Here is a 23,645-nt window from a genome sequence, read left to right on the forward strand (position 1 = left end):
AGATCAATTTATAGGCAGCTATGTCATCATATCTGGCATTCTTTCAATTAGTAATCATTCATTAAGAAAACAAGATAAAGATTCCACCGTCTCTCAGATTATCATACATAAATATACATAATCTATAACATAAATTGGGAACTGTTAAGGAGAAACCTCAGCTCATTTTGGTGAATGACTATTACTAATTTCAATCATGGCTGTAAGAGCTCACATGCATATAGTTCAAGATACAAATGGAAGAAGAAAAAATGTAGAAAAAATTCCTTTACAGCATGGAATTCTGTGTGGCTGAGGTATGAACACTGTTTTGCATGGAGTAACATATTTGCAAACTTCCAAACATTAGCAAAAATGAGTGTTCGACTCTTGCTATCAGCTCAGGTCATGATCTCACGGTTTGGGAAATAAAGCCCCAAGTTGGGCTCTGAGCTGACAGCACAGCACAAAGCCTGCTTGGAATTCTCTCTCCCCACTCTTTATGCCCCTCCCCCACTTACATGCTCTCTCAAAATAAATAAATACTTTTTTAAAAAATTTAAAACAATTTGAAGAAACCCCTGCCAAACACATGCAAATTAACAATTTCTCTACACTTCAGCCCCATTCTAAAGTAGTAGTATCAGGATTACATCTTTATATTTCACTCACATTTCTGGAGTCTTGGATTTGTTCTTCCCATTGAAAAATTCAGGAAGAGCACGCCGTTCAATCACGTGAATACTGGGGAATAAAAAACAAAAAGTCCTCTTAAAAAAATAAAATCTTAAAATTTAAGCTAAGTAATTTTCAAAGTAGAATTGATAAATCCAAAAGGCAAACAATTATTTTTTTTAATGCTTGTTTTTGAGGGGAGGGACAGATAGAAAGGGGGACAAAGGATCCAAAGCAGGCTCTGTGCTGACAGCAGAGAGCCTGATGTGGGGCTCGAAGCCACGAACTGTGAGCCGAAGTTGGACACTTAACCACTAAGCCACCCAGGTGCCCCTCAAGCATTATTTTAAAAAATCAACTAGCTTGCACAAGTTCCTATGTATGAAGAGCATATAATAAGGTTTCCCTCTCTAACCCTCAATATGTAACTGTAGTTTTTCTATTCCCATAACCAAACTCAAAAACTTCAATCAACACACTGAAAGCAATACATTTTATTATGTACTTGACATAACATATCATGACCACATGATGAACCACAAAATAGTAAAAGCTCTTTGGATACTGGCTGACGAACATTGTAGCAGCTGGCACAGAAACAAACTGGTGAAGTGAACAACCAGCCAAAAGATGATGGAATTTACAATGATCAGTTTCTTGGGTTTTTCATATCAATGCAACTTTTTTCCAGCCCTCAGAAACTTTGTGATAAACTCTTTTTTTTTTTTTTTTTTTTTAAGATTTCAGTAATCGGGGCACCTGGGTGGCTCAGTCGACTGAGCGTCCGACTTCCACTCAGGTCATGATCTTGCGCTTCTTGAGTTCGAGCCCCGTGTCAGGCTCTGTGCTAACAGTTCACAGCCTGGAGCCCGCTTTGGATTCTGTATCTCCTTCTCTCTCTCTGCCCCTCCCTTGCTCACACTGTCTCTCAGAAAAAGAAAAAATAATTAAACATTAAAAAAAAAAGATTTCAGCAATCTACTGCCTTTATAAAGATCATAGAACAAGGGATGCCTGGGTAGTTCACTCGGTTAAGTGTCCAATTTCAGCTCAGGTCCTATCTCGTGGTTCGTTGAGTTTGAGCCCCACATGGGGCTCTCTGCTCTCAGTGCAGAGCTGACTTTGAATCCTCTGTACCCCCCTCTCTCTGCCCCTCCACTGCTTGTGCTCTCTCAAAAATAAACATTTATAGGGGCGCCTGGGTAGCTCAGTCAGTTAAGCATCCAACTCTGGCTCAGGTCATGATCTCATAGTTTATGAGTCTGAGCCTCACATCGGGCTATATGCTGACAGCTCAGAGCTGGAGGCTGCTTTAGATTCTGTGTCTCCCTCTCTCTCTGTGCCTCCCCTGCTCACACTCTCTCCCTCTCAAGAATAAACATTTAAAAAAATTTTTTTAATTAAAAATATAAACATTTATAAACAAAGAAATCAATCACAGAACTAATTTTTACTATTTAGGTAAAGGCCCTGATAATTTTGCAAAATGTTACAGATGAAAGCACTATAGAGACCATGTAAAAATCAGGCCTCATGAACTATACAAATGACCCACCTGTGTATCTAGTACAAAGGTTTTGACACTACTACAAATCAATGTTTTTACTGATGACACTTTCTAGTTTCTCAGTGGCTTTCCAGATATGCAACATGTACTGGTTACACAGAGAAGAGCAAATCAGTAATCTGTGAATGTAACTAAAAGCATCGTTTGGCTGGTTCAGTTGTAGAGCATGTGACTCTTGACGTTGGGTCATGAGTTTGAACTCCACATTGAGTTTACGTAAAAACCATTCATTCTTGCATTATTTGGGAACATATAAATTGTCTGAACTGGATCTGTACTGCCAAATACTATAAATACAATGAATTACCTGGAAACTTCTAGGAAGATAATCCCTAAGACAAATTAATGCTATATACGTATGTGTAATGACTTTCCAAGTTTTACTATGAAGAGAATAGCTGTAAGCAATTAATTATATAGTTCTAATATACCTCTCATTATTTTACTGTTACAGGTTAGGAAAGGCCCACAAAACAATACAATTTCTATATTCACCAAGAACAAAACACACATGAATGCTTAATCCAAAGAACTTTCTTTTCCTTACGTGCAGGCAGCTAATTGCTTAGGTTCTGAAAATGAGTAAGGAAGTGGGGTATTCAGAATCAGAAAATCTGAGTTCTCCCAATTGTCAAATGTGACTCTGAGCACTTACACGGACACAGTATTTACCTTTATCTACAAAACAGGGGTGTGACACACACCTCCACTATCCACTAGAGCAAGCTTTATGACACACAATGGTTATGATGCAAATAAGTGTTTCTGTAACCTATAAAAACTTACCAAGTTATGTAGTATTAAGACTTTTTTCATTTTAGAGGAAAAGAACACTAGTTTCCTCAAGTGTGTCCTTTTCAACTGTTCTGAACCTGAACATGTAATTATAATTAATAACACTGATACTGAGACACTTCCAAATATAAAAATAATTTAACACAATCAATATAATGAAGATTGACCTTCAAAGAAGAGCTATATACTTATTCTGTTCCAGCTTCTATTTATTCAAAACATTTAGGAACTGCATTCAGAAATGTTAAAGGCATGCAGAGAAGTCTCAATATTAGAGTCATATTTTGGGGTTTTGGAAAAAAATATAGCTCCAAATGGATCATCTACCCTTTTAAATTGGCTTCTAAAGATGTATATATGTCTAAATGCCATGTACAAAGACACACATACATAAAATCACACCTATCCTTAAAAAATGATAATGTATAATTATTGAGAGCAGGCAACAGATCCAAGTAAGACCACAAGATTCTGAGAAAGGGCACCATCCATCACTTAAGCGTAAGTTATATATATAACTTTCCAATGAAAATACCTTAAAGAAGCTAACTATTTGGAGGGGTAAGTTCTGGAACATAAATTAAAAAATAAAAAGCCAGATAAAAATCAGGCTGACATGAAACAGTCACACTTCATAAGTAATCAATAAATAAAATATCTAGGACTAGTTATTTCCAACCACACTCCAATGATGTCAAACGGTTTTGGTAAAAATAACAGGGAAGATGCTGAGGAGAGTGTTTTCTTGAAATGTTTATACATGAAAAGCCTAATGTTAAAAATATTTCCTACTGGGGCACCTAGCTTGTTCAGTCGGTACAGCATGTGACTCTTCATCTCAGGGTCATCAGTTCAAGCCCCACATTGGTTATTAGAGCACACTCACAAAAAAAAAAAAAAATCATATTAAAATGAAGCCATTACTAAAGATTTTATTTTTAAGTAATCTCTATGCCCAACATGGGGATCGAACTTACAACCCCGAGATCAAGAGTTGCAGGCTCTACCGACTGGGCCAACCAGGCACCCCTAGTGTTTCAAAATCATGTAATGAATGCCAATATTTTATAATTATTAAATATTTAACTATTTGCCCATCTGAATCATAACTGATTCTAAATGAATTAAGTCTAAGCTTAGAAAATTTTACACCCCCAAGTTACAACACAACTTAGTTTCCATCCCTAAACTGCTTTAAAGAACACATTCCAGGGGAGCCTGAGTGGCTCAGTCAGTTAAGCGTCCGACTCTTGGTTTTAGCTCAAGTTATCATACATAACGGTTCATGGGTTCAAGCCCCGATTCAGACTCTGACAGTGTGGAACCTGCTTGGGATTCTCACTCACTCCCTCGCTCTCTGACCCGCCCCTACTCGCATGCACAAAGTCTGTCTCTGTCTCTCTCTCAATAAATAAATAAACTTAAGAAAGAAAAAAAAGAACACATTCCAAAGTTAAAATCACTTTCCATCTTCCTTCATCCATCTGACAATGATTAGTGACAAGAGGGACTTGGGCAGAAAGGCATAAGATAACTTCAAGAAGTTCTCCCACACCTAAGTATCTTATTCACAGGTATACATGGCCCACTCACCAGTTATAATCAAACCATGATGCATAACTAGGAATAATAATGTGATTGGTCTGCTCTGTCACATTATCTTCTCCTGGGTCAAGTGAACGACTCTGATCACCTTTGCTAGGATCTTCGTCTTCCTATAGAAAAGAAGCCAGAGTTGAGAGAAACAGAGAACTACAGAGAGATATGTAACAGCTTTCAAACTTCTGATATTAGGGCATAAAATGAGGCCAGTTGATCCAATTTCAAGGATTAGAAAAACAAATTTCAAATAAAAACAACCCTTCACAGTTTTAAGGTACCTTCACAAGATTCCCAGATGACACAGCAGATTTTATTCCTTGCTTTTACAGATGAGGGAATCAACTCAGAGAAGACTCAAAACTTTTCTCACAATAGCTTGCTTCTTGCTTGTCCAGTTTTATCTAATCCTGGGGTCACATATCTAGCTCTCAAGTGATTTATAAGGAGGTGACTCAAAGACCCTAATGAGGCATAATGACAAGCTTTCCCCTATCCCAAAGATTCATCAGTAAGTATCTGCTACCAGCTACATGCACCTTATTCATTCCTCACAGTAACAGCAGCGATTACTACTACTTTTGTGGGTGAGAAAATGATGCACAGAGCTATTAAGTTATAAACAGGGTAGGGGTGCCTGAGTGGCTCAGTCGGTTGAGCATCCGACTTCGGCTCAGGTCATGATCTCACGGTTCGTGAGTTCAAGCCCCACATCGGGCTCTGTGCTGACAGCTCGGGGCCTGGAGCCTGCTTCGGATTCTGTGTCTCCCTCTCTCTCTGCTGCTCCCCTGCTCACACTCTGTCTCTCTCTCAAAAATAAGTAAAGATAAAAAAAAAATAAATTAAAAAAATAAATAAACAGGGTAGGTAGAATTCCAGAAATCCCGGATAGAGGGCCTACACTCTTAATCATTTTCACTAATAAAAGTCAGCTCTGATTTTTATCCAGTTTAAAGAGGTTTTAACTAATGATTCCACCTGAAAACCTGGCCTGGCTAATACAATAATTTAAAAATCACTGCTGTGGGTCAAAACACAGGAACATTTCTTATGCTTCCAATAAAAAATAGTAATAATTACTTCTAAATAATATCATGTAATACAAAGTTTGTATTCAAATGGTTCCAATTAACCCAAAAATGCCCTTTATACATTTTTGTCCCCAAATCAGAACCTAATCAAGAAATCCGTATTAAGTGACATTTGCATCTCTTCAGTTACCTTTAATCCCTGCCTCCCTCTGGGGGTGTATTTAATGAAATTCAAAGGTTTTAAAACTCCAGACCACACGACTTGTACAATGTTTAACAATTTCTATTTATCTTATTGATTCTTCATAATTAACTTGCAATTAAACATTTTTATCACAAATATTACAGGAAGTAAGTTTTTTGACACTCAGATGTTTTCCAATTTTGTACAGTTAAATCTACAACCTTTCATCTGTGTTTTTACTGTTTTTATTCTTATGAAATTCTTTCCTATTAAAAACCAGTTCTACACTTTAATTTCTATCTTTAACTTCATTCAGTGTAAATATCTGTGTGGCATTATTTGAAGTGAGGATCTAGTATTACTGCCTAGAAACTTAAGACAGTAATTTCCTTAAGATCAATGAGTATAGAAAAAAGGTAATGTTTGAAAGCCCCAAGGAACTCTGGTTGTTACTTAAATGATGGTGAAACAAGTATGCTAATATTGATGACAAAAGTAAAAAATGTTATTTCCCAAATCAGGGGAGCTAGTAAAAAATATGCACATGGTTAAAGTGGTTTTGAAATGAAGGTTTCACAAACTCAATTAGAACACAAAATATATCCTTTATTCAGGAGAGAATGGCACTGCAATTAATAAAGGCCAAGAGGGTGCACCGGGGTGGCTCAGTCAGTTAAGCCTCCGACTTGGGCTCAGGTCATGATCTCACCATTCATGAGTTCAAGCCCAGTGTCAGGCTCTGTGCTGACAGCTCGGAGCCTGGAGCCTGGAGCCTGCTTCAGATTCTGCCCCTCTCTCTCTCTGCCCCTCCCCTGGGTGGCTCAGTCGGTTAAGCGTCCAACTTCAGCTCATAATCTCACAGCTCGTGGGTTCAAGCCCCGCACTGGGCTCTGTGCTGAGTGCTCAGACCCTGCTTTGGATCTGTGCCTGCTTCGGATTCTGTGTCCCCTTCTCTTTCTGCACCTCCCCCGCTCATGCTCTGTCTCTCAAAGGTGAATAAAGATTTAAAAAAAAACTTTTTTCTTGATAAAAAAATAAATAAATAAAGGCCAACAGTCTATGGTTTAATTATCTGAGTAAGGAAACGCACGGCATGGCATTGTGGGACGAGGTGTTACAGTAAATACGTCTAACAAGTTTTGGGTTCAGTTATACAGCAGACTTAGCCTTGGTTTCAAAATGTCCCCTGCCCCTGGCATAAACAAAATCTCCTATGCCCAATTGTTTGGCTTTTTATTTGGGTCTCTTTCACTACCACATAAGAATATTTACACAAAATGATGACATATTTTTATAAATGTAACATTTGTTAATGATTTTAAGTAGTTGGTTAACTGAAGAAGTCTGATTTAAAAAAGAAAATCATAGAGGTGCCTGGCTAGCTCAGTCAGTGTAACATGCAACTCTTGATGTCAGGGTTATGAGTTCAAGGCCCACACTGGATAAGGGATAACTTAAAATTAAAATCTTAAAAAAAAAAAAATTAAAATCATAAGGACAATTCAGATGAAGAGCCTTACATAGAGGAGTTTCTTGAAATACTTTTCAGGGCAATCCTGTCATAAATACGTTCATTCCTTGAATGTATAAAAACAATAAATGTCAATTTGGGGGATTTCTCTGACTCAATGAAAAAGAACTATCCATTTTCAGCAAAGGAAGAAAGTTATTTCAGAGAGATTAGGGATTAGTTACACTTATTAATAACACAAACGACAGTTTGAATGAACAATGGGCCATCTACTAAAAAGAAAAGTAAAATCCTGCCTTAAATCCAACACCTTTCAACAGCATAATTATTGATATATCTCCACCGTAGAACTGATCAAACAGGAAGCAGGTGACTGTAATGGCTCAAAAAGGTTAAGAGCATGATCAAAAGCTGTACTGGCTGTGGACTGAAATTGTACTGATATAAATGGAAGGGAGAAAATCAAGGCAAGGTATGGTCCCTGCTCACCTGTACCATCGGATAACACCTGGAACACTGCATTCAGCTCTGATTACCACCTTGCAACCAGAGCTATAATGGAATCGGAAATTAGCATAGGAGAGACACTACATGAGAAGATAGAAATTTCCTTTTGAAAAATCTTAGGAGTCGAGAAAGACAAATTATTTCAGAGATGGGTTGAAAACAAAAAATTAGAAGGGCCTCAAAATTGAGTATTTCTAAGGCACTTTCAATCAGTGTTTCTACTGCTCCATACATTGAACCCTTAGATAGCTACTTTCGTACCAGGCGTAATTAAATTGTTACCTTTCCTCCTGTTGTGACTGTTTCTTCATCCTGCTCATCTGCAAAATCAAAATATACAATTATGTAAAAATCAGGTATATATGCTCTTTGGATTACTTGGAAACTTCAAGATAATTTTTAAAACTTTATATAATTATTACTAGAGAGGGAAAAGGAAAGAAATAAAACATTATTAAAGCAAACCCACCTCTAATAATTCAGTAAAGTGGTACTGTACACAGAAGCACAAAGATGAATAGAGCTTCAAGCATTAAATAATTAAAAATTTCCAACAACAGGGAACTTATAATTAATTACTGCTTAGGCTACTAATCTCAGTTATGATCTTGCTAATAAAAGGTAAGGGACTTGATTAGGACTCTAGCCACTTGAGATTTAATGAAACAAAGTAATGACATTTTGGATCTCAGAGGAAATGAGTTAAGAAATGAGGAGTAAAGAAATGAGGTGAGAATCAATCACTACAAAGTCCTGGTAAGATTGTTAATACCTTCTGAGGATAGAAGACTCCAAAACCTAAATGTCGGCCTTGCAAAAGAACAGGAATAAACCCAAGTATAATTTAAACCAGGCAGCTGATTTCCACAGCAAAAAGTAAAAGTGCCAGTGTGGACATCTGTTTATATATTAACTATTGCTGCGTTTACATGACAATGGCAAAGTTGATTAACTGTGACAGAGACCATATAGCCCATACTGTATAAAATACTAGCTGGCCCTTTCCAGATAAGGATGCCAACATCTACATTAGAGAATATAAAAATATCAGTAATAGATGAACAGTTAGTACTCAAACGTTCAATCATATTCTATAGAATGCCTCTACTATGTGTCCAAATGCTAAGAACACAATGAAAAACAAGAAAAGGTCCCTGTCTTCATTGAGTTTACACCCCAGTTGGGAGTGGCAGACTAGAGAGAAAATACACAAAAAGATTTCAGATGATGAAAGCTGGTATACAGAGAAAAACAAATTAATATATTTTAGAGAGGGATTGGGTGGGTGAACCCTTCTAAATAAAGAGGGAAGCGTCTCTGAAAAGGTAACATTTTAGCTGAAACATAAGGGAAGGACAAAAGCATTCCAGGGACAGGAAGCAGCCTGATCAAAGAGCCTCAGGTGGGGGCGAACCTGACACCTTCACAAATCTGAAAGGTCACTATGAGCTTTGAAGGCTGGGAGAAATGAGCACAAGAGCAGAGTGCAGTGACACAAAGCACTGGCACTAAAGTTAGACCTAGACCGGAGTCTGTGCTCTGCCGCTTAATAGCTTTATGTTTGGAAACATTACCGAACCCCTCTAGGCTCATTTCCTCATTAATAACACAGGACTGGGGCACTTGGGTGACTCAGTCAGTTAAGCATCGAACTTCAGCTCAGGTCATGATCTCATTGCCTGGGACTTTGAGCTCCGTATCGGGCTCTGTGCCGATAGCTCAGAGCCTGGAGCGTGCTTCAGATTCTGTGTCTCCCTCTCTCTCTGCCCCTCCCCTACTCAAGCTCTGTCGGTCTCTCTCTCTCTCTCAAAAATAAACAAACATTAAAAAATTATTTCTTTAAAAAAACATAACACAAGACTAACATGGTTTTACAATGAAATGTGAACATATGTAGAATGATACCTGGCAGGTACTTAGGCAAAACAGAGATGGGCACTGTTGTTTGATTTCTAAGTTAGACAAACAACTGCTAGCAGGAATAGGAGATTCACCATGTGGTAAATAACTTACGGTCACCCAGTTCTGCACAGGGACTACTTTTTTTCTAGGAAGTGACTAACAGTTCTAAATAAAGTTGTCAAAATGAATTTTTTGTTCTTTGGATCTTGGTAAACCCCATGATAACCAAATTTTCACTAGATGGTGGTAACACAACTTAATGATCTCTCTCTGGTCAAAACACACCATTTAAATTTAGTTTGACAGGGGCGCCTGGGTGGCTCAGTCGGTTAAGCTTCCAACTTCAGCTCAGGTCATGAGCTCACAGTTCATGGGATCAAGCCCTGCTCTGTGCTGATAGCTCAGAGCCTGGAGCCTGCTTTGAATTCTGTGTCTCCCTCTCTCTCTCCCCCTCCCCTGCTCAAGCGCTCGTTCTCACTTGTGTGCTCTCAAAAATAATAAACATTAAATACAAAATTTTAAATAAATAAAATAAAAATATATTTAGTTTAACAGATTTCTGTCCCAGAGGTAGTCTTGGTACCCAAAGGAAATTCACTTCTGCTAATACTAAAGTAGGAGGGCCACCTGCTTATGGATTCCTAAACAGTACTCATAAATGTTCTCTTCCTCCTTCTAGATGTGGACAATCACACTCTCACCTCAGCCCCTGGAATCTGGACCTTTCAGTGGTCTCAAGGAAGGAAGGAAAGAAGGAAGGAAGGAAGGGAGGGAGGGAGGGAGGAAGGGAGGAAGGAAGGGAGCAAGGGAGGGAGGGAGGGAGGAAGGGAGGGAGGGAGGGAGGGAAGAAGGATTGGGGATATTTAGCTAGGTGACATGTAAGGCAGAAAATGGACCAGTTAAAACAATAAACAACTCTGTGAAGAGGAATTCCCAGTTGATGAATCAGTTACCCTTGGCACATGGTTCAGGTTATATCTAATGCAGAAAGCCAGATGATTAAGTGATACGTGGAAAAGCCTGTTGGTTCCTAGATGAGAGGCCAGGACAACAATTTAAAATTCCACAGACTCTAGCTCTCCAGCTGCGATGAGCAGCATCTTCAGCCATAACACCCCTGCTGTTTAGACCTCAAGCCATTCACAAACACAAAGAGCTCTTATACCCAGCACTGAAAGTTTTAGATCCAATTGAAACTTCTATCCAGTTCTTAAAACTGGCTTCGATTTGACTACTTTGATAAAGTCCATTAAAAAAACACTCTCAGGGCGCCTGGGTGGCTCAGTCGGTTAAGCGTCCGACTTCGGCTCAGGTCATGATCTCACAGTCTGTGAGTTTGAGCCCCGCATCAGGCTCTGTGCTGACAGCTCAGAGCCTGGAGCCTGCTTCGGATTCTGTGTCTCCCTCTCACTCTGACCCTCCCCTATTCATGCTCTGTCTCTCTCTGTCTCAAAAATAAATAAACATTAAAAAAAACTTAAAAAAAAAAAAAAGAAACACTCTCATAGTAGCTCCCATTTTTAAAAGGACAATTGTCTACACTCATAAAACTACAGATTGATTCCTTTTTAGGATATATAATTAAAAAACAGAAACTATCAGGGCGCCTGGATGGCCCAGTGGGTTGAGCATCCAAGCCTTGATTTCGGCTAGTTATGGTCCCAGGGTCATGGGGTCAAGGTAAGCGTGGGCTTGTGCTAAGCATGGAGCCTGCTTAATATTCTTGTGTACTATCTCTCCCTCCCTTCCTCTCCCAAGCTCTCTAAAATAAAGGTAAAATAAAATAAAATGGGTAATTAACAAAAAAAAATAGAAACTATAATTCTATTTAACAAACTGTCCCAGTAAAGAGTATCCAGTCTTAACAATCATTTACTCTGTCACATTACAGAAAACATTAAAAGTCTATGTATAGCTAGTTTTGTTTTCTTGGCCTTTGATTCAGTGGACAAGTACCAGTTGTGGAATAGACAAGCTTATAGAAAATGGAAATTATTAATAGTTATTAATATTCTATTAAGAATGTTAAAAGACAATTAAGATAGAAATGTTTTGACAGCATTTGTTTCATTTATTTTGTTGACCTAACACCAACTTTACATAAACTGTCATCAAGATAATTTTCTATTTCTACTTCTGACATCAAAATTGGACCTGATGTTCAATGATAGGCTTTAAGCCAGAAAAGGATGATATAGTGAAATGAAGTAAAAACAAACAAACAAACAAACAAAAAAAAAAACCCCTCACTACCTACTAGCTGCCATCCAGAATCTCTATAATTTATTTGAAATACAGAATTCACTTAGTGAAAAGATAAAGAAACTGAAGTTTCATTTTCCACATAAGGAGACCTCAAAAACCCCTTTCAGGTGTAAAATTCCCTAAAGTCAAAAATTCAGTATAAATTTATAAATATATAAATTATATAAATCCTGAAAACACTAGGTTCTCCCTTAATTTTTACAAGTGAACAGAGAAACTGAGATCCATATACAATTCTCAAAAACAAAGACGTTTACAACCACCTCTACTTTTTTTAAGTGGAACAAGTGACTACGTTCCTCTCTCCCACCCTCCAGCACATCCAAGGACCATGATGTCCTCATAAAAATGTACTCTATAATTTGTAAATACTACTATGAATGGATGATAGGATTCTCATTTTATACTATTTAGCCAACTAGAAGAAATACTTTAGGAAATAGAAGTATTTAAGAGTCAACAGACTTTAAAAAAAAAAAAAGGCAACAGACTTTTGCTCTAAAGATGCAAAAATCAAATCAGTAAAGAGTAGAAAAAAATGATCACAGGAATTTAAATTTCCTAATATGGCAGCAAACCAAACTAACAGTGGTGCTAGGGTGACCGTGGTCACTGTCTGCGCTGGAAAGCATAGCAACTGGAAGCAACATCTCTCAGGAAAGGAAGAATCATTAGAGGAGCTGAATCAATAAGAGAGACAACAACACAGAAGTGTACAGATTGTTTGGTTTTTACCTAGATCTGCCACAGTTCCTCCTTTAACAGGTGTATTTTCACTATCTTTCTTTGGGTTCACTAGAAAGAAAAAAAAGAGTCATGATTTAGAGGGAAAGTTCTACTTTTTTAAAAGAAGAAAAAATAATAGATGATTAAAAAGTACATGAATCTCATTGCAAACCACCACCATCCAGTGTTCACCTTCATGAAAAACTGTAAATCTGATGAAAAAAATACTAACACTTAATATAAGACTGCCATTTTGCAATTAATTACCCAAGCATCAATTTTTTCATGATAAAAGTACACAATACACAAATATAGAGAGCAAAACCTGAAAAGAACCTTTCAATCCCTTCCCCCAAAGTATTTTTTATTACATTTTCTGTGTGTTTGTGGATTCCCATTTTTGTGCCATTCATTTAGGTAAATAAACTCAGGGAGAACTGATACCTATTATATATCTCTGTAAACTTCAAAACCTGTATGAGGGGTTTAGAGGCTCCTGAGTGGCTTGGTCAATTAAACATCTGACTTCTGGTTTCGGCTCAGGTCACGATCTCACAGTCACAGGATCAAGCCCTATGTCCCACTCCATGCTGAGCGTGGAGCCTGTTTGAGCTTCTCTCCCTCACTCTTTGACCCTTCCTGTTCATATTTTCTTTCTCTCAAGGTAAATAAATAAACCTAAAAAAACCCACAAAACCTGTATGAGGGGTTTAAATCTTACAGCTCTGTGATCCATACTGTGCTTCTTCCTTAGCATTCTACCCATGTCATTCAACTGTGTGCCTATATTACCATTCCATGTTAAGTGTTTTTAGTTACATTTATAGTTAAATTATATACAACTATTTCATTTAAATGAAATGAATCCACTGTGTCCATGGATGGGTCATACATAAGGTAACCAGCCCTATATTGATGGCAACTGTTGTTTATTTTCAATTTTTCACTATAACATAATCCATATCCTCTTACATTCATCTTTTTTTTTTTTTTTTTTTTTGAGAGAGAGACAGAGTATGAGCGGGGGAGGAGCAGAGAGAGAGAGAGGGAGGGAGACACAAAATCTGAAGCAGGCTCCAGGCTCTGAGCTGTCAGCACAGAGATCAATGCGGGACTTGAACTCACAAGCTGTGAGATCATGACCTGAGCCAAAGTCAGATGCCCAACTGAGCCACCCAGGTGCCCCATCTTACATTCATCTCTAACCGTGCCTATAATTACTTAAAATGGGCTCTGAAATTAAAACTGCTACTGCACATACACATTAAAATTGAACAAATAAATTGTGTTAAGTGGCTTCATTAATTTATACTTCTACCAACAGCATCTGAAAATACCCACTTTCTCAAAACATCAGTACTCTGTGAATCATCCATTTTCTAAGTCTGGAAAATCTAATAGATGAAAAGTGTTACTTTAATAATTTATAATATCCTTGATTAAGAGAGGTTGAGCATCTTTCCACACATTTAATGGCCCTGAAATTTGATAAAATTACCAGTACATAAATACTTTGCCCTTAAATACAAATCAAAAACACATTGAGATACCACCTCACACCGGTGAGAGTGGCTAACATTAACAACTCAGGCAACAAGAGATGTAGGCTAGGACGTGGAGAAAGAGGAATCCTTTTGCACTGTTGGTGGGAATGCAAACTGGTGCAGCCACTCTGGAAAACAGTGTAGAGGTTCCTCAAAAAGTTAAAAATAGAACTACCCTACAACACAGCAATTGCACTATTAGGTATTTATCCAAAGGATATGGGTGTTGATTGAAAGGGGTACATGCACCCCAATGTTTTTTGCCAGTGCTATTGACAACAGCCGAAGTATGGAAAGAGACAAAATGTCCATCGACTGATAAATGAACAAGATGTGGTGTAGGGGCGCCTGGGTGGATCAGTTAAGCGTCTGACTTCAGCTCAGATCTGATCTCACCATTCTTGAGTTCAAGCCCTGTGTCGGGCTTTGTGCTGACAGCTCAGAGCCTGAAGACCACTTCAGATTCTGTGTCTCCCTCTCTCTCTGACCAACCCCCACTTGCATTCTATGTCTCTTTCTCAAAAATAAACATTTAAAAAATTAAAAAAAAGACATCTCTCTCACACACACACACACACACACACACACACACACACACACACACAGAGGAATATTACTAGGAGATCAAAAAGAACGAAATCTTATCGTTTGCAACAACATGGATAGAACTAGAGTATACTAAGCTAAGCAGAATATGTCAGAGAAAAATATATGATTTCAGTCATATATAGAATTTAAGAAACAAAACAGATGAACCTAGGGGAAAGGAAGCAAAAATAAGATAAAAACAGAGAGGTAGACTCTTAAATACAAAGAAAAAACAGGGCTGCTGGCAGGGTGTTGGGTGGGGGTATGGCCTAAATTGGTGATGGGCATTAAAGAGGGCACTTGTTAGGATGAGCAGTGGATATTCTATGTCAGTGATAAATCTCTAAATTCTATTCCTGAAATCATTAACACTATATGTTAACTAATTTGGGATTTAAATTTTAAAAATAAATAAATAATAAAGTAGGTCTTCCAGTGGGGAGGTGAGGAATACAAATTTAGGGTTCGAATCCTTTGTTAAATGACTAATGAATACTTCATCTAAGGCTAACACTAGCATTAAGTACATCAATATTTGGAAGTTTACTTAAATAATTTTGTTTTTAAATTTGGAACTTGAATCCACCTGAAGCTTAAATTCTTATTTATGACACAAAAAAGAATACAAAATTTTTCCAGATGTATTTATGCAACCGTTTGGTCTTTTCCCACAAACTGGCACTGCGAAAGTCACAGTAAATTAAATTTATAAACAAATATGGATCTACAGTTGAACCAACCATTCTACTCCACTAAGGGATTCAGCCATTCCTGTGTCGAAATCATACACTATTCATTATTACAGGTTTATAGTTTAGACAGTTATCTATTAAGACTACCACCACCTTCTTAGTTTTTTTATTTAAAATAAATATTTCGGGGGTGCCTGGCTTGCTTAGTCCAAAGAACATGCAACTCTTGATCTTGGGGTTGTGAGTTTGAGCTCCACGTTGGCTGCAGAGATTACTTAAATAAATAAACTTAAAAAAATAAAATAACGAAGGGTGCCTGGGTAGCTTAGTCAGTTATGCGCCCAACTTTGGCTCAGATCATGATCTCACAGGTTTGAGGGTTAAAGCCCCGCATCAGACTCTGTGCTGACAGACTGAGCCTGGAGCCTAGAGCCTGCTTCAGATTGTCTCCTTCTCTCTCTCTCTCTCACCCTTCCCTTGTTCAAAAAATCATAATGGCAGACTTATGCCCAACCACATCAACAATTCTGTTACATTTTAGTGGGCTTCATATTCTAATTAAAAACAGAAAATGTGGGGACATTTGGGTGGCTCAGTCAGTTAATCGACCAACTCTTGATTTCGGCCCAGGTCACAATCTCACGGTTCCTGGAATGGAGCCCCACGATGGGCTCTGAGGTGACAGTAAAGAGCATGCTTGGGATTCTCTCTCCCTCTCCCTCTCTCTCTGCCCCTCCCCCACTCACTCTTTAGGCATGCAGCATGCACACGCTCTTTCTCAAAATAAATAAATTTGAAAAAGAATGTGGTGAGAACAGACTTTCTAAAAAATAATAAACAGATTTTAAAAATGTGTTTTTTTAGGAGAATAAAAACAAGACTCAACAATATCCTGTTTAAAAGTGATATACTTTACATAATCAAAATGAAACTAACAGGATGCAAGAGAGATGTAAGTCAGAAATCTGAAGTGTAAGAACAGGGGCACCTGGGTGACTCAAGCATATGACTCTTGATTTCAGCTTAGGTCATGATCTCACCATTAGATCAAGGCCCACATAGGGCGCCGCGCTGACAGTGTAAAGCCTGCTTGGGTTTCTCTCTCTCCCTTCTCTCTGCCCCTCCTCCATGCGTACACAGGAGAAGGACAGAGAGAAATAACTAAACCTTAAAATAAATATTTATTCATAAATAATAAATTTTAAATAAATAAACTTTAAAAACTAAAGCGTAAGAACAAAGCTATGTAATTTACAGAACTGCTATATTGGAGTTGAGTACATGAGGACTAATACAAAAAATGTAGAAGTAAAGAACAGTGTGGTTTGATGAGCTTTATTATTACCAGAGAACCTGGCCTTCAAGACAAGCACTACAATGGCACCTAGAGACACACAACACAAGAGTCAGTTCATCAGGAGGACATGATGGTACTAAATGTATATGCCCTTAACTAACAGAGCTTCAAAGTATATGAAAATACGTAAGAGAAAAAAAATTCACAGGAATCAGAGACAAAAACAGACAAACCCACAAATACAGTTAACTAACATCCTACTCCCAATAACTGATTTAAATAGATTAAAATGTACATGGATAAGTGCTCCACCTTCTCATATGTATATTCATTCTACTAGGATTTAAGAACAATTTTTTTTTTAATGTTTTTATTTATGTTTGAGACAGAGAGAAACAGAGCATGAGCAGGGGAGGGGCAGAGAGAGAGGGAGACACAGAATCCGAAGCAGGCTCCAGACTCTGAGCTGTCAGCAGAGAGACCGACGCGGGGCTCGAACTCACAGACTGTGAGATCACGACCTGAGCTGAGGTCAGACACTTAACTGACTGAGCCGCCCAGGCGCCCCAAGAACCATTAATTTTAAAGTATTGCTGGGGCGCCTGGGTGGCGCAGTTGGCTAAGCGTCCGACTTCAGCCAGGTCACGATCTCACGGTCCAGGAGTTCGAGCCCCGCGTCAAGCTCTGGGCTGACGGCTCAGAGCCTGGAGCCTGTTTCCGATTCTGTGTCTCCCTCTCTCTCTGCCCCTCCCCCGTTCATGCTCTGTCTCTCTCTGTCCCAAAAATAAATAAACGTTGAAAAAAAAAAAATTTGAAATAAAGTATTGCTAAATTTAGAGTACGTTTTAGTCACAGTGTTTTTCTCAATAAGCAGCAAAAGTACACCAAAAGATTGTGAACCAGGTAATTTCATAAACATTTTGACCTTGAAAGTTGGTAACCAGGGACACAGAGCAAGAAGTGATTCATTCCAAAGCACTGCTAAGAATGATTAAATCACACTAATACTCTCATAGTCTAGACAGAATACAAACCATTTTTTGGAAGTACCACTTCTTCTATGTTGGGTACTGGTGTTGGGTCTTCCATGTCCTTGGTAAGATCTTCTTGCTCATCTTCCTCTTTCTGACTTCTGCGCTTCCCATAAAGACTAGCTTGGCTAAAACACACAAGGTATGTAAATATGTAAATAAGAATGACTATAGCTACTCCTAGCAGACAATTTCAAAGGCTTTACCTCATTGTTATAATCTATGCTCAGAATTGCTTTAAAAGACAAATAGAAATTAAAAAAAAAAAGTAGGTACATTCCCAAATTACATCTAACCAGCCAAATGGAAAATAAAGGTTATTGGGCATAAGAAATGAGTACAGAAATCCTACGATACAAATTGCAGACAGCATCCTAAAGGGTTTTAAATTAGTGTAATAAAAGAACATCTGCTAAGGATATACGGCACATACTTTATCTCACATCATAAACAATCACTTACATAAGAAATTTTCTCAAAGATACGTACAACCATATTTTCCAAGCTCTTTGTATCATCCAAATATCAGGAACTGCAAAGTAAAATCACCTAGGATGGTACTATTTTTTTTTTTTTTTGTAAAAATTGCTATTGCTCTTTCTTTAATTTATTTCAAAACTAACATATTCCAGAAAGCAGATTAGGGTTCAGACAAGAATGGAATAATTCCTTACCTTGAGGAATTACACAGGATACAAGACAGAAATTATCATCAACCTCCAATAACATGATGTGTACCAACACAGAGAAATAAAAATATATTTTTTATAATAAAAGATAATTAAATATTCCAAGAAAATAAGAGTTAATCAGGATTGAAGGGACAGTTAAGCTAACTTGGAACTCTAACAATTCACCAAAAAGTAGGCAGTATTTCAGGATGATGAATGAAGGCATAAAGATATTAAGAAAAGAAATAACCTGTTCTGGGGAGGAATAAGCAGGAACCCTGAGCACACTGGCAAGTGAGAAGCAGTGGAGAAAGAAGTGATGGGAACACACAGTGGGCCAGCACGAGTCCTCACACTGCTGAGAGAGTGAGCAAAGTTCTCTTCTAAGAAGGAAAAGATACTGGAATAGATTAGAATCAGGTATACAGGCAAAAATATTTTTAAAAATTTTAATAAAAACTCCATGACAATTGTTTAAAAGTGTATGAACCTAAAGGTGGCAGGGAGATAAAATATGTTTAAAAAAAAAAAAAGGAAGAAAAGAAGCAGGGAAGATCAATAAAACAAACATTAGGAAAATAAATGTCAGTGTTTTTTTGTTAAAGGGAACTTACAATGAAACTCAAATGCCTGCTCATGAGGGGACAGATGTATTCAGTTGAAGGACATACACACATCTATCTGGAGACTCAATTTGGTGGGCTTTACACTCAGAGGGGAGGATCATTGTGAGACTCCTAGACACCATGTCTTGGTTTGGTGACCACTGGTGTCCTGGCACTGCACCTCAGGCCTTAAGTGGGAAGAAGGGTACATCGATTTCAGGCCCAGGAACACCTGGCAAAGTTGTGTGGCTTTCTTCACAGGGCCATCAGGGAGCTATGAATTCTCTGCACATCAACCATAAGGTTCAGATTAGAGATTTAAGAAATAAGGTTACTCTCACAATAGCTAAAGAAAAATCTATTTTTGTGAGTTTTTTGTATCACAGTATATTTGACAAAATGACAAAACTTAGATCTTTTTCACATCCCTAAAAGCTTCCAGGCATAGTTAACAATGGTTCAGATAACCCTACCCTTCAAGAAATAACATGATTCAAGGCATGTTCTGGGCATAAAGAAACGCTAATTTAGCCACAGAGTCAGTAAGAGGAAGCTAGTGGAAAGAAGATACAAAATATATCTTTACAGTCCAGTCAACAGCCAAAAATTTAACCAATTTATAGTCACATGAAAGCATAAATTTTGCAAGCTGTCATTTTCTAAGACTAAAATTATTTTGAGCCAGACAAGCCTGAAATTAAGAATCTACTTAATATATAAATGTTAAGTATTATCTGCCATTTATTAAGTATCTATTTCAGGCCAGAACCTGCACAGGGGCTTTAAAGTCTCACTTAATCCCCAAAACAACTTATTCAACAGAAACCAAAATCCCCACTCAAGCAAGATTTACTAAGTACAAATGTGATGCCCTGAACAAGGCACTACGTTGAACATGAAATGGACATAGGTTCATTTCCTCTAGGAGTCATTCTGATCACAAATAGGACAGGTGGTAAAATGAGAGACACTAATTTCTTGGTGAAATTAGTGGATATATAATTTCTTAAATTCCTTACCAGCCACATTGCTCAATATACAATTAGATACAGAAAAAAGACTGTATTCAAGGTGCCAACATCAGATGGCCATCTTACAAAGGAGATGAAGAAAGGGGAAGGAAGAGAGAGGGGAAGAGGAAAAGGAAAGAAAGACGAAGAGCCAAACAATCTACCCTCAGACCTTGATGGTGATAGAATTTAGTTGAAAGGATACAGGAACAGGAAGCTGAGCGTCCAGCTTTGAGTCCTGACTCTAAGCAAAAATCTCTATGTGACCTTGGAAAAGTCACCTCTCTACCCTGAACCTCAATCCCTGCTTCCTAAGATAAAGATGTTTATGATACTTCAAAGATCCCTTTCAGTTTTAAGATTCTGTACATGGTTTCCACTCTCACTAAGCTGTGAACCAAAGCTCCAATCCAGAAGCCCAAGGTTTATTGCCTTCCCACAGCTACCCCAGAGAGAGAAAAATAGATTCTCTCTGAATTTGATCATGGAATTGGAGTGGCTATATTTTAAATACAAATTAGATAACATAGTATATTTTCTGTGGAATATAAAGTTAAATAAGTGTGTGTGTGTGTGTGTGTGTGTATGACGCACTATTATCCAGCCATAAAAAAAAGGAAATTCTGTTACTTGGGACACCAGGAATGGACCTTGAGGTCATTTTGCTAAGTTAAATAACTATGAGAAAAATAAATACCACATGATCTCTCTTATATGTGGAATCTAGGAAAAAAAATCATAGAGGGAATACACTGGTGTTGCCAAAGGCAAGGGGTGTGGAGAATGGGTGAAGCTGGTGAAAAAGTATAAACTTCCAGTTATAAAATAAATAAATCCTGGGGGTGTAATATACAGTATAGTGGCTGCAGTTAACACTATATTGTGTATCTGGAAGTTGCTAAAAGAGTAAATCTTAAAAGTTCTCATCACAAGAGAAACTTCTAACTATGTGTGGTGTTGGATGTTAATTAGACTATGATTATGTCACTGTACAGATCTCCTTGAACACAAGGTGCCTTAGTGTAAATACAACGTAAGATGGCCATCAGATAACATCTGACAAGATGAGCTGCCAAAGCCAGCCAACTTCCAGTATAAATGTAAGTCAGCCAACTTCCCTTGAGCAAAACTTCCAGTATAAATGTAAAAATGTGGAACATCCTTTAGAGTTTGTTTTAATGCCTTCTGAGTCACGCTGCAGTTCTTACCCTTTCTTTCCACTTTTCTTCCGGGATTCTGTGGGTGTTGGAGGTGGAGGGGAAGGCGAATGTTTCCTCTTTCGAGCATTAGCTGATGCTTTCCTATCTCTTCTCTCTGGACTTCTGACTGGCTAGGAAGAAGTAAATGGAAATGAATATCAGCCAGCTTTTCAGACTCCTCCATTTCAACAAACCTTTGCCCAAGGTGGGTTTTCACCTAGCTCAGAGCAATTGAAAGGAACATCATTAAGTGTCTTGGACCACCCACAGTCAAGACTTTCTCTGACCTTCCAGGTGATGCAGCACCAATGGAAATATCAAAACCATCCCCCAAGTATTCAAACTATGCTACAAAACAGACATGCCCAAATCCTGCACAACTAAAATATGTTCCTGTTCACATTATTTCCAGATGGGAAAAGCACTTTCAACAACTACTGAAGAATATGAAACATATGCTATTAGATTAATAATATACAAAGACTGGTGAATAATCTTGTGGAAATGTCTCTGAAACTGCTCCTGACACATCAGTAAAAGGAATATGAGAAAATTTTATGACATAAAAGATGTTAAATAAGATTGCAATTTATGATTTAAAAGTCAACCTACAGAAGTACAAATATCTCTATTTGCAGCTGGCATGATCTTATACATAGATAAGCCTAAGGAATCTCGAAAACACTTTCAGAGCTAAAGAGTTCAGCAGGTGCAGGATACACATATCAATATACAAAAGTCAACCTGTAGATGATAACTATGGATTTCATAAAACAGACAATAAAGAGTTAACACCTAAGATGACCCAAAGTACTATATTTGAGGTGCAAAAAATAAAAATAAAAAAACCAGAGATTAAAACATCAATTAAACATTATCTCTGGTACCATCATACTTCTTACAACTATCTGCTTCCTTTCAGAAGCTCTGTAGCATCAAATGGAAATCTGAGTCATTGTACAGAGCTATACAAGAAGCTTTAGAAAAAATCTAAACTGCACACACTGTACAGTAAGTCTGAAGCTAAACATTAAAAAAAAATTTTTTTAACGTTTATTTATTTTTGAGAGAGAGGGAGAGACAGAGAGAGCACAGCAGGGGAGGGTCAGAGAAAGGGAGACACAGAATCGGAAGCAGGCTCCAGGCTCTGAGCTGTCAGCACAGAGCCCGACGCGGGGCTCGAACTCACGAACTATGAGATCATGACCTGAGCTGAAGTCAGACATTTAAATGACTGAGCCACCCAGGTTTTTTAAATTTATTTATTTATTTTAGAGAGGAGACAGAAAGAGAATACCAAGCAGGCTCCTCACTGTCAGCACAGCCCAATGCAGGACTCAAGCTCACAAAGTGTGACATCATGACCTGAGCCAAAACCAAGAGCCAGACGCTTAACCGAATGAGCCACCCAGACACTCCTGAAGTTAAATTTTTAAAAAGAGCTATTAACGTTTTCTTGTTTTTTTAATTTTAGATAGAGAAAGACAGCACAAGTGGGGGAAAGGGGCAAAGGGAGAGAGAATCTTAAGCAACCTCCGTGCTCAGTGCAGAGTCTGACACAGGGCTCAATCCTACGACCCTGGGATCATGACCTGAGCCAAAATCAAGAGTCAGATGCTCAATCACAAGAGCCACCCAGGCACCCCTTAACATTTAAGTAGGTTCCACGTCCAACGTGGGTCTTGAACTCGTGACCCTAAGATCAAGAGTTGTTTGCTCTATCAACGTAGTCAGCCTGGTGCCTGCCCCTAAACATACAGATTAAATCAATTTTGGGGCACCTGGATGGCTCAGACGGTTGAGCATCCAACTTCAGCACAGGTCATGATCTCGCAGTTGGGGAGTTCGAGCCCCGCGTCCGGCTCTGTGCTGACAGCTCAGAGCTTGGAGCCTGCTTCAGATTCTGTGTCTCCCTCTCTCTCTGCTCCTTCCCCGCTCATGCTCTGTCTCTCAAAAATGAATAAATGTTTTAAAAAAATTCTTTTTCAATCGATTTTTACAGAATCTCCCTAAAAATAAGTGAATAAATTAATAAACCATCTAAATCTGAACAGAAATGGCTATGGGCAGACCTGTTTAATAATGTGATGTAGAAATGAGACTATTCCTAGTGACAAAAAAGACTTGGTTGGAAATACAGTAAAGGAAAACAAATATGTAAGCATATGGGGGGGGGGGGCGCTAAATAAAAAAAATAAGATTTAAGTCAAATTCCAAAGCAAATAAGGACAAATTAAAAATCAAAGGCTATAAAAACGTCCCAGTTTCTTTTAAGTAGGCTTCATGCCCACTGCAGAGCCCAACATG

General features: G+C 38.1%; 1 protein-coding gene across 4 annotated transcripts in view; it reads right to left on the reverse strand.

The window, feature by feature from the left end:
- The window catches only part of SMARCC1 (SWI/SNF related, matrix associated, actin dependent regulator of chromatin subfamily c member 1), a 177,464-nt gene that overhangs the window by 98,304 nt on the left and 55,515 nt on the right, over positions 1–23,645 (reverse strand). For all 4 annotated transcript variants that reach the window (XM_045049537.1, XM_045049532.1, XM_045049531.1 and 1 more), the window contains 6 exons: positions 21,348–21,469; positions 17,857–17,981; positions 12,711–12,770; positions 8,091–8,128; positions 4,610–4,731; positions 652–723 (listed from right to left, as the gene is read on the reverse strand). In XM_045049537.1, the coding sequence (XP_044905472.1) occupies positions 652–723; positions 4,610–4,731; positions 8,091–8,128; positions 12,711–12,770; positions 17,857–17,981; positions 21,348–21,469 (539 nt within the window). The remainder of the gene's footprint in view (positions 1–651; positions 724–4,609; positions 4,732–8,090; positions 8,129–12,710; positions 12,771–17,856; positions 17,982–21,347; positions 21,470–23,645) is intronic.

This window comes from Felis catus, chromosome A2 (assembly GCF_018350175.1).
Source record: "Felis catus isolate Fca126 chromosome A2, F.catus_Fca126_mat1.0, whole genome shotgun sequence".
Lineage (NCBI taxonomy): Eukaryota > Metazoa > Chordata > Mammalia > Carnivora > Felidae > Felis > Felis catus.